Source organism: Trichoderma aggressivum (genome assembly GCF_033847375.1).
Source record: "Trichoderma aggressivum f. europaeum strain CBS 100526 chromosome Unknown scaffold_045, whole genome shotgun sequence".
Lineage (NCBI taxonomy): Eukaryota > Fungi > Ascomycota > Sordariomycetes > Hypocreales > Hypocreaceae > Trichoderma > Trichoderma aggressivum.
The window spans coordinates 49549-59760 of NW_026946411.1; the positions used below are offsets into that span (position 1 = coordinate 49549).

At 53.1% G+C, this 10212-nt stretch overlaps 5 protein-coding genes across 5 annotated transcripts; 3 read left to right on the top strand and 2 right to left on the bottom strand.

Annotated features, from left to right (window-relative positions):
• Nucleotides 1–820: 820 nt before the first annotated feature.
• On the bottom strand, nt 821–3059 carry Triagg1_8758 (uncharacterized protein; the record flags this gene model as incomplete). The annotated part of the gene is made up of 4 exons (XM_062903640.1): nt 821–1162; nt 1252–2707; nt 2780–2904; nt 2976–3059. 4 exons carry the CDS (start codon nt 3057–3059, stop codon nt 821–823), a joined length of 2007 nt encoding a protein of 668 aa, XP_062752230.1.
• Nucleotides 3060–3846: 787 nt separating this feature from the next.
• Nucleotides 3847–4641, top strand: Triagg1_8759 (uncharacterized protein; the record flags this gene model as incomplete). Its single annotated transcript, XM_062903641.1, has 3 exons — nt 3847–3952; nt 4026–4327; nt 4408–4641. The coding sequence occupies 3 exons, from the start codon at nt 3847–3849 to the stop codon at nt 4639–4641; spliced, it is 642 nt and encodes a 213-aa protein (XP_062752231.1).
• Nucleotides 4642–5483: 842 nt separating this feature from the next.
• Nucleotides 5484–5945, bottom strand: Triagg1_8760 (uncharacterized protein; the record flags this gene model as incomplete). The annotated part of the gene is made up of 1 exon (XM_062903642.1): nt 5484–5945. One exon carries the CDS (start codon nt 5943–5945, stop codon nt 5484–5486), a length of 462 nt encoding a protein of 153 aa, XP_062752232.1.
• A 1114-nt stretch (nt 5946–7059) lies between these two features.
• Triagg1_8761 (uncharacterized protein) lies at nt 7060–7562 on the top strand (the record flags this gene model as incomplete). The annotated part of the gene is made up of 3 exons (XM_062903643.1): nt 7060–7117; nt 7174–7405; nt 7460–7562. The coding sequence occupies 3 exons, from the start codon at nt 7060–7062 to the stop codon at nt 7560–7562; spliced, it is 393 nt and encodes a 130-aa protein (XP_062752233.1).
• A 285-nt stretch (nt 7563–7847) lies between these two features.
• Nucleotides 7848–8807, top strand: Triagg1_8762 (uncharacterized protein; the record flags this gene model as incomplete). The annotated part of the gene is made up of 1 exon (XM_062903644.1): nt 7848–8807. The coding sequence occupies one exon, from the start codon at nt 7848–7850 to the stop codon at nt 8805–8807; it is 960 nt and encodes a 319-aa protein (XP_062752234.1).
• Between the last annotated feature and the right edge of the window lie 1405 nt (nt 8808–10212).

Genomic DNA, 10212 nt, shown 5'->3' on the forward strand with positions numbered 1-10212 from the left:
GGAGACAACCGTAATAGCTGACCATCTGTAAACCGTTTGCGCATACTCAGGCGTCGTTGAAAGGTCTTTTATAGCCTCACATTATATCACGCCATCTAGTTTATTTCTCTACATAGAAATCTTATTGATGCTAGGGACACTCAAGTATCTATGGAGAACTGGGCGTTTCGTTTTCTAGACCAGACTCCAAACCCGTTGTTCCTCAGTTCAGCAAAGCTTCCACATTAGTAACAACAACGTCAGAATTCGCTCCTTTTGAGTGTTCATGGATGTTTCGTGACAAGCGCAATAAACAGGTAATGATTCGTTGTTGAAGCCGTCGTTTTTCCTCATTCTCATTTTCGTGAGATTGCTCATTATTGGCTTCTTCGAAACGGCTGTTCCTTTGCCCTTTTTTCTGAGCTAGTCTTCCATTGTTATGCTTGGGGTTGTTGTGGCCTTGTTGGAAGAATATCTGTTAGATGGCAGCGTATTGACATATACCCACCTCTGTGGCCAGTCCTAAGTCAAGGAATACAGCACAGCACGCTCACGTTGTTGACACATTTGGCCCCTTATACTTGTCATCCGAAATACGCATTAGCTTTCTTTTGTTCCTGGTCTATACCCGCGCTGTGTCCCTAAGCAATATTACCGCCCACCAAATGCCATTAACGAACCATTCTAGTTCAACTCTCGATAGCCTTGGACTCTTGTTGAAATCCATTCCATCCAATACTGTCAAGTATAACCCCCTGTCCCTCAGAAACCTCCCCCCTAAAATACAGCAACAAACGTTGAATATGCTCTTTTCAATCTACAACGAGAAAAAAAAAAGAGTTCAAGGCGGCGGCGGCGGTGCTGGCGAAGAATTGCTCGGGGATGCGGCACGACGTTCGTTCAGCCTGAAGGCAGCAAACCGTTTAGCAAGTGGCTCACCCGGCTCACCAACAGCAGATGGGGCCTTGGAATGAAAAGAAGACGACGAAGACAATGGAGGTGACGAGACCGATGATGAGGTCGTTGACGGAACCCCATCATACTCTCTTAGACGCTTGGGGATTCGCTCACCAGTCGAGTTCAGGATGACTTGTAGTGTCTGCCAGCCTCCTGTAGAGCGGAGCTGGAATGAGTCGGCGAGGTCATGCTGAGTTGCAACGCGACAGAGAAGGGCCTCCTCATCCTGGGGCAGGGAGGAAGAGTTTATTGTTAGCCAAATTCAAATTTGCGACTTGCGACAAGAAACGAAAAAAGGGTAGCTAGGAAGCAAACCTTTGAAAGAACTCCAAGTTGGTGAATGAAGCACAGAATGTGAAAGTTTGATACTTCTTGGCCGTTATCACTGGGCTTTTGACCGTTTCGCAGATTTAGAGCTCGTGCCAAAGCAGAGTGCTCTTGACTTTCGCCAATGTACTCGCGGTTCTCGATAGGAAATCCTGTCTGAGTGAATGTAGGCTTAGGGTCGTCAGGGAAGCCGTGCGTCAGAGTCACAAAGAGATATTCGACAGGAAACGCCGGCTTTGCGTTCTCCTGCACCTTGGCTCCGTACTCGTTCACCTTGCGGTAGAAAACTTCAGGTATGTACCTCGTCCGACTAACGGAGCCGTCATCTTCCTCCTCTTCGCGGACAAGCATGGAGTTGGGATCTGCTGACGGTTCGACAATGTCAGCTCTCACCATCTCGACTGCCTCGTTAGACATTTGGTATGACGAGATGGCAATGTTCCCATCTTCATCGCCTGTGATTACGCATGTGACAAATTTGGAGCCGAACTGGCCCGAGTCACTCCACTTGGAAGGGTTAGGATACTGGGCTTGTAATCTGGACGAAAAGCATATCTCGAGAGACGATAAGTAATATGATTCGAGGTGACGCTTGCAGACGACGGATCCGTCGCCACGCCCTGAGTCGAGTAAGTCTGTCCAGATGACACCTACAGGCTCCAGCCCGCAGAGCTTGGCAATATGGTCAATGTCTTTTTGGTTGGCCCATGCGTTCATGCTGATGCCGTCAGCCTCATCGACCTGGGGTGGCTCATATATGGCCTCCACAACTGCCTTCACTCCCAGCGGGACTACCGCATACTCGGTATATCGGCCGTAAAGGTAGCCCAGCCGCTGAGAACCAGTCTTACGCCAAGCGTCAATGAACCCATCGATAATGGAAGGGCTGGAAAACTCGACATGGTCCACCATTCGGAAAGTCTGAGGGTTGAGCGTAATCGCGCTCGGTTGGCACTTTGTGCAAATGCCTTCTGGCCAGGCCGGATGACCAGATGGACAATCTCGCTTGACTCGGAAATAGGGCTCGACCAGAGGAGGGATGTAAGACGTCCCAGATTCTGGTTTGTTCGTCGCGGCGTTTATCTTGCGCAGGTGGGAATGGAATGAAGGGTACTTGATTCCCTTGTCTACCAGGTAGCCCGGGTCGAAGGGGTCCATAGGTTGGCAGTTGTCGCACATGCCCTTGGGGCCGTGTCGGCACATCCTGTCTCGTCCTCGTGGGATCTTGCCATCTAGCTTGTCTAGCCGGTCATCCACCGCCGACTGCTTGACTGTTTCCCATGGCTTCGCGATTCTCTCGGGTTTGGGGTCGATCGGGAAGTCTTCGGTGGGCAGCACGGGCTTGCCGTTCAACCTAGCAGAGGTCACCGGTGCAGGGACCTCGCCGTTAGTAGTCCCGCTCGCAGCGTCGTGTTGGTAAGATAGAAAGATCAAATCGCCGTGCCTATGCATCAGCAAGTCAGCAGTGCTTCCGGGCCCCACGTCCTGTATGAGGACGTCATGTTAAGCGGCGTACTTGAGGCCGATTTGCCCGATCTGAAACTGGATAATATCACCTAGTCTCTTCGCATCGCGGCCCGTGGGTGAGTTTGACAGAACGATGGTCTTGGGATCAACGGTCGAAGGTAGGTGGGTAAGTAGCTAAATCATAGTTCAGTTAGATCATCGTCTTCATCCAGAGCAACATCGACAGCTTTCAGGCTTGTACTGACCTGCTGTCCCAGATCACCAAAGGTAGTCGTTGGTTCTACCGTCAGGCGAATCATGCCATCTGGCCCGCGCAGTCTGATCAACATGGTGGGCGAATGGTGGTTGCAGCACGAGAGATTGGGCGGGAGATGCTGCTGGTGGGGGGATTCGGGTCTGCGTGAAGTTGGAGATTCGATATATCAAGCAGCGGGACCCAAAATGTGGGTGGCTATAAAAAGAGAAAAAGAGAAGAAGAAGGAAGACAATTTAAACACGGGCGTTATAAATCCGCAACGAGGCCAGGCTGCAGCATGTCCAGCTTTCGCAGCTTGCGGGAGGGGAGGAAAGGCGAAACCGAGGCGGTTGAAGCTTATTGAATCATGAGCTCCAGCTCGGGAATAGCACGAGTACGGCAAAAGCGTCATTCACAGTGTGCCTGAAGCGGGCGCCGCAGTGCTTAGTAACTGCGTAGCTGGCGGTGGAACATCTATCGGCCCGCCAGCATTACTAAGGCATTCCTGGTACCTTGTACTGCGCGCATGCTCTCCGCCTGCTAGAAGCGGCAGTTGGTCGGTACGTACCCCGCGACCAAGGCTTTTTGCTGCCGCCAATCTGGCCAGAAGGGTGGCATGTGTGCGACGTGTCGATAAGCAGCGACAAGGGCCGAACTGCACTCTGTTCTTTATAATCCAGGGAACTTCAGCCCTCGAGAAAAACAAACCAGCGTTGCGCCATTCCACGCTGCTTCGTCCGCTCATTTGTGCGCCTGTCTGGAAACTCATTTTCGGCACGCTTCTTTATTGAGAGAGAGGCCACGGCTATTGTCAATACAAACTTTCCCGGTCACTCGCTCAAGAAGCAGAAGAAAAACAGAAACCCCAAAAACCAGACAAAATGTTCGACATTGACTGGAAGGGCCTTGCCCTTCCATTCGCCTACCTCATCGTCCTCGGCGGCGCGCTCATGACGTTTTCCACAATCTATCGCAGACGGAAGGCTGGTACGAAACGAATCCGAGTGGACTCCCCCCATGACGTTCTCGCCGCAAACGCTAACGCATTCCATGATTGCAGCTGAAAGCGCAAACCTCGCGCCCTGGTTCGGCCCTCACCTCCAGCGAGACATCTACCTCTCTCTCCTGCATCTCGATCCCGAAGAAGGCGCCGAAAAGGCCCCCAAGGTCCCCGACGGCGTCCTGCGAGCGGCCCTCCTGCGTCGCGCGGTGGAGGATATCGAGCGCCTGATCCACATCAAGACGGCCAAGCAGGCATGCGGAGCGCTTCTGCAGAGGGGAAGCGTTGGCGATGACCTGTGGCAGCGCTTCCTGCGCGCAGAGAAGGAAATGGAGGAGGAACTGAGAGACGTCGTTACCGAGGTATGTCCTTACGCTAAACATGCCGGCCTTCCGCCTCATGTAGGGCCTCAAAGCGACGACGACTAACACGGGTATTCTAGGCCAACGCCCTGGCGCCAAACTGGGGCTCCATCATCTTCCAGTCCGCACACGAAATCGCCGCCAACACCAAGCTCCGCCAGCGGCTAGAGGAGATACAGGCCCAGACCGATGCCGAGAAGGCTTGGTGGGATAAGAAACGAGGACAGATCCGCGCAGATTTCATGAAGGAGCTTGAGAAATCCGAGAAGGGATCAACAAAGGACGCTCATGAGGACGACGCTGTAGTTGTTTGATTCCCCCGAGAAATGAGTGGGAGGGACTAATCAAGACGACGGCGGGCACAAAGAGAGATCTCAAAGAGAAAGAGAGGAGAGGGCATTCATGGCGCGAACCACGGCGCCTGTGTATATATAGACATTCTATGGTGGAGGAAAGGGCGAGATGATCAATGGGCGTTGGTGCACCGCAACAGAGCTTGCACTCGCACCCACGATTGCAGTGACCATGGTGGGTAGAAAATTCATGGCGTTTGAATGGGCATCACATACGAGAGAAGACGAGGGAACTGTTTGGATTTGTACTGTACTTTATTTAGGAAGCGGCTATCAAAGAACCCCAAGTTAGCTATCCCGCGTCTCTTGTCTCTGCGCGACTTGGAAATATTTCTGATAGAGGCTGCGTAGCCACTGTGTATTTGTAATAACAGTTGTATATCATATCAAGTCATTGCTGTAAATCTTCTAACCAGCCCCCTCCCGTTGTAAGTCCACCTCTCCCTCCGATGCTCCATGTATGCTGTTGTTATTGTACCTCCCCAGTATAGTATATATATACATGATATGTACGAAAACACGGTATGGAGGCTTGCCGGTGACGGTCTCAAGTCGCCAATCTAAGATGCAAGTAGCAGCCGCCCCAAGGAAAAACACCCAACCCCGATGATAAAGACCAAAAAAGCAAAACAAACGCCGTATAACCTTTCAAAGAAGGCGAATTAAAGAAACTCCAGAACTCTCGGCCATCTCTCCCCCAAAGATGGTGCCGATGCTAGACCGATGATGACGATGGATATTGAAAAAAAAACGTGTTTTGGACAGACAAAGAGAAGAATAGTAAAAGGGGAATGCCCTCCCTTTCACTGCTGAGAAAATGGATTCATCTTTCGTCTCAAAACATCCTCATCGGCCGCGCTCCTGCTGGCGTCTCTCGCAATCTGCTCCTCCGTCTTGAGGACCGCAGTCGGGCTCTCGCAGCCTCTCAGGCCGATGAACCTGCCCATCTTGCGGCGCTTCTCCTCGAGCGGCGCCTCGGACCGCCAGTTGATCGGGCAGGGGTACTGTCGAGACCAGGGAGAAGGGGTGCGCTGGTGGTAGAACTGAGCGAGGGACTCGAGCTGAGCGTCGGTGAGGAGCCAGAACTGCAGCACGGTGCGCGGGAAGTGCGGGTGTACGGCGCCGGTGGTGAGCTGGACAAGAGGAGACAGGGGGAGTGCCATCTGGTGTAGTTTGTGGGCGAGTTCGGGGTTTTTGGCGAGGCGGCGGCGCAGGGAGCTCTGGTGGTTGCGGTGGTGAGACGGCAGGCGACGGTGATGCATCATGATGTCGGTTTGGTTGGAGATTGTCGTGAGAAATATAATAGGCTCCGATTGGATTTCCTCCTCTCTATGCGTGTTCCTCCTTGGGCGCCGATGTCTTGGTATGGTATGTGATGTGATGTGATTTAGACGTCGGTGGTGGTTTTGCTGTTCCAAGACACCCGACTCGACGAAGCAACACTCAAATACACGTTTTGGCCCAGATTCTGCACGGCAGGAAAAGTCGGTCTTTTAAATGCGGGCTGAGCCTTTCAGCCACTAGTTTAGATGTCTTAATTCGATCTTCTGAGATCGTTTGTCGTCGTGTCTTTGCTTTCTTCCCCTCGAGGCTGACCGTTCTCGGAAAAGAAAGGCTAAAAGCGTGCGTGTGAAAGCGGAGTGGCCGTCTAACGTGCACAAAGTACGAGTTCGTTCAAAGGCTAAAACAAGGCGGTAAAAAGAAAACGAGGCTTGTTCAGCTGAACCGTCCCTTTTTTTGGTTTCCTTTGTATGCAAACGACAAGAGAAAGAAGAAAGAAGGGGAAACGAAAGCAAGTTCGAAGAAAACCCCCCTGGCTGCTTGTAGATGAAAAGAGAGAGGCGCCCACTTGCAAACGCCTTGTTGGTTCTCTCTCCTTGTTGACTCTTGTAGCCGCCCGCGCAAACCGGATGCGAGACAACGAATCAAATCGGACAAATTCGATCAATGGCAGTCAAAGGTCCTAGCTTCCCTTTTGAACGGTTGGGCGAGAACGGAGCGTTTCGAGGCTGCTGAGCTGAGCTGAGATTGGAACCGGTGGTCAGGTGCTTATTTATGTGATGGCTGACTTGGGCTTCTTTTTTCTTTATTCGCTCAATGGGCTGGAGGCTGTAATGTAGGATAATGATACTTGGGGATAGAAATAGAAAGGAATAGGAACACTACTAGCAATACTGGGTGCAGCCAAAGGAGGAAGAAACGAGGCAAACGAGGCCACAACAGCATTTATAGATCAGGTAGATGGGCGTCTTATATACCTCCCAATACATGTACATAGACGCACGCCCGTGTACAGCCCACCTGCAAGTCGCTGCCACAGCAATCAAATCAGTCAGTCGCTCGCTCTTCAATCCCAGCTCATTCCATGTATGTACATTAATGCCACTCAACCGCATCATCATCGTCATCATCCGTCAGTTGAAAGGGGGGGGTGCCGGTATTAGGTGCTGCTGTACGGAGTGGCATCTTGACCAGCTGCACCGCGAGAGCCAGGAGTCTGGAAGCTGCGGAGCCCTGCGCTTGGCTTGGCTGGCCCTTTCGCTCAGCCCCCCGTCACATCCACATCTACACTCACATTGACATTGACATTCAGTCACTGTCCATGCCATTGGAAACGCCTCGTCGCCGCGATAACTGACACTTGGCTTGGTCTCCTCCCCACCAACCACGCAGATGCTACTGCTCTGGGCAAGGCGCCGGCGCTGGTCGTCGCCATTCGGTACCGGTACCTGGCAAAGTAGCCCGTAGCCTGTCAATAGCCCGTAGACTCCCACTGCAGGGCTGTTGGCGACGGAGCCGCCGCTCGCGTGCGCTGGATCTCTGGGGCCCCGCCCGCTGCGCTGGTACCGGTGGCCACTGAGTTACAGGTCGGCGACCGCTAAAAGCACCCGCCTGTACGGAGTACTCTACCTGCAAACCGCCAAAGTTCACCTTCACCTGCTGTCGATACCTGACCTCAACTTGAATACATTGGATTACGCAGGGCTTGCCGCCGTCCATGTCCCGCGCCTTGATCCCGCATTCCCCCCAAATCCATCAATCCTTCGCGACTCCCGAGTCGCTTCCACGCTACAGCGCTCCAGCAGACCGAGAGAGAGCAAAAGCGCGAGGGCGAGAACGAGGGCTGATCAACAAGCGTGCCATTGTCCAGCCCAGCCTTTACCACAATGACGGTCGGACGCTACCTTGCCTGGGGGGGTCCAATCTCCAATCTCCATGGGGGGGATGAGCTTTGCGACGGACGCAGCCATAACGCCCAGAGTGAGACACTGCTAGCCAGAGCTGACCCTCCCAGAGAGGAACCCTGGACAGACAAGCAACAACGTGACGATGGACGAATGCTACTGTACTGCAACTCGATTCGCTGCTCCGTCCGCGGCACTACAGTTGTAGTAGCATTTTGTGCCAGCGAATGGCCATTGTCACTCACTTCGGTCGGCCAACATCCAAGACGTTGGCCGTCGAAACCCAACGGGCGACCGAGACCAGAAAATGTCTCCGTTGACGTTGGGCCCAAGAGGCTTCGGTTCCCGGATCCGCCAATGTCCTCGTGGCTCAAGCCTTGGGACGCACGACGTAAGAATGCGTGTACCACAAGGAGGGGAGGGGGACGACTCTTGGGAGCAGAAGCCGGCGATGCTGGTTCCGGGCAAAAGCCTCAGGGCCCTTCCCAAGACCGGAGGCGAGTGCACCAAGCTCGCCGAAGCAAGCAAAGGAAGAGACCCGGGCTGAGTCCGGCCAGCAGCAAAAGTAATACTACATACATCCGTCCAGGCGAGACAGCGCCAGTGCTTTGGGTTGGAATGCTCTGCGGGACGTCTCCATCGGCGTCTGGTGCTATTTTCGGCTCCTCTGCTCGCCCTTGGATCCCTCAGTTTTCTTTTCTTTTTCCTTCTTTCCTTTCCGGCAAATCAGCTTCATTCGTGGAATTACATTACACGGCGTCCACGCTGCCTGAAATCGCCAGCGTGTTTGCATGCGGTTGGTGCCCTGCGCGCGCGCGATCTGCACATTTCGCCCTTGCTATCAAAGGATCGGGTGGCACATGGGCGTCTAGGCCGCCCAGCCATGTGGCCGCCAGACACAAGGAGCTTCTCGCCACTCATGACCCGAATACTTGCATATAAGCCGGCCTGCATAACGCCATTGCGCTCTCCCTGCGGATGGTGTCAACCACAGCACAGCAGCAGTCCGTTTATATCTGCCGAGCCGGTGCATGTCTGTCAGGTATTGGGACATTCTCTACCCGCGTCAAAGCGAGAGACGGAGAGGTTCTCGACAACAGCCGGGCAGCAAGCGTATGATCGACGGCGCATGTGCTGCCCGGCACGGCTTTGTCCAACCACAGAATCCCATGGGGGCTTTCCGCCAATCCCATCGTCAGCCTGAAACGGCATGGGATTCGAATTGCCTTTATTTCTTCCAGAAAACGGTGGCCCACCGTAAAAGATCATCGTCGCTTAGACTCAAGAGGGAAATGCCCTTTGGGTTTCCTGGCCCATGGCATAGGCTCTCTCCGACATAGCTGCTCTGCCGGCGCGCATGCTAGGAGCTGCGTGTGTCACTATTGAGACATGCACTAGCAGAGACAATAAATAGATCACGGCCGGGCCTAGCAGCTGCAGGGCACAAGTTGAGAGAGAGAGAGAGAGTCATTGTGGCACTTGAGCAAACGGGTTCACTTGAGTCAGTTGGATTCACGACAGTCGCCGGGCTTGCGGTGTTTTGAGGCTCTGAGGCTATTCACCGTACCGCGTTACTCGTATGACTGGCTCTGTCGTGCGAGGTTTCATCTGCAGCCGGACAGGCACCGCTCTACTGTACGCAAAACAACCTACGTGGCAGTTCATGGTCGCAACGACGGCCCTCGAGAACCGGAAAGTCGCATGAGAAGGCGTCACCACCTCGCTCTCGCCTAGACGAATCATGGACCTAGCAGATGCACGTACACGTAGGGCCGCAACAGGTGAGATTTCTCCGTAACCAATGCGACTGTTACCCATTGCCATCTTTCAATCTTACATGTCTCAAATCCCCCCCCAGCTCGGTGGAACCCCAAGCGCATTTTCACCTTGTACGTTTCCAATACGACTCTGTACAGTAGATGGGGGGGGAAGCAAGCGTAAACGCCTAACTCGTAATGCTGCAACCCCAGGCTAAGGAACAAGAGCAACGTGAGGATGCATCGAGCTTCGCGGTGTGATTCATTTCTGGTGTGCCCCTCCAATTACAATCGGGATTTTGCCAGGCAGCCAACAATGCCCGTGTCACCAATTAAATAAGTGATGGGTGATGTCCAACATCTAACAGTAGTATAGTAGCAATCTATTACTTGAACAACACAACACAACACAATGATGCTTAGTAGTAATTGAGTAACACCACCTTGCGTAACTAGCAGCTCACTCAACTCAAAACTCCCTTGTGACAAGACAAAAAAAAAAAAAATTCCGGCTTTCCTGACATTCAGCCCCCCCGAAAACAAAACCAGCTGTCCCTCACAAATCAGAAACATTGTGACACAACGTTGAC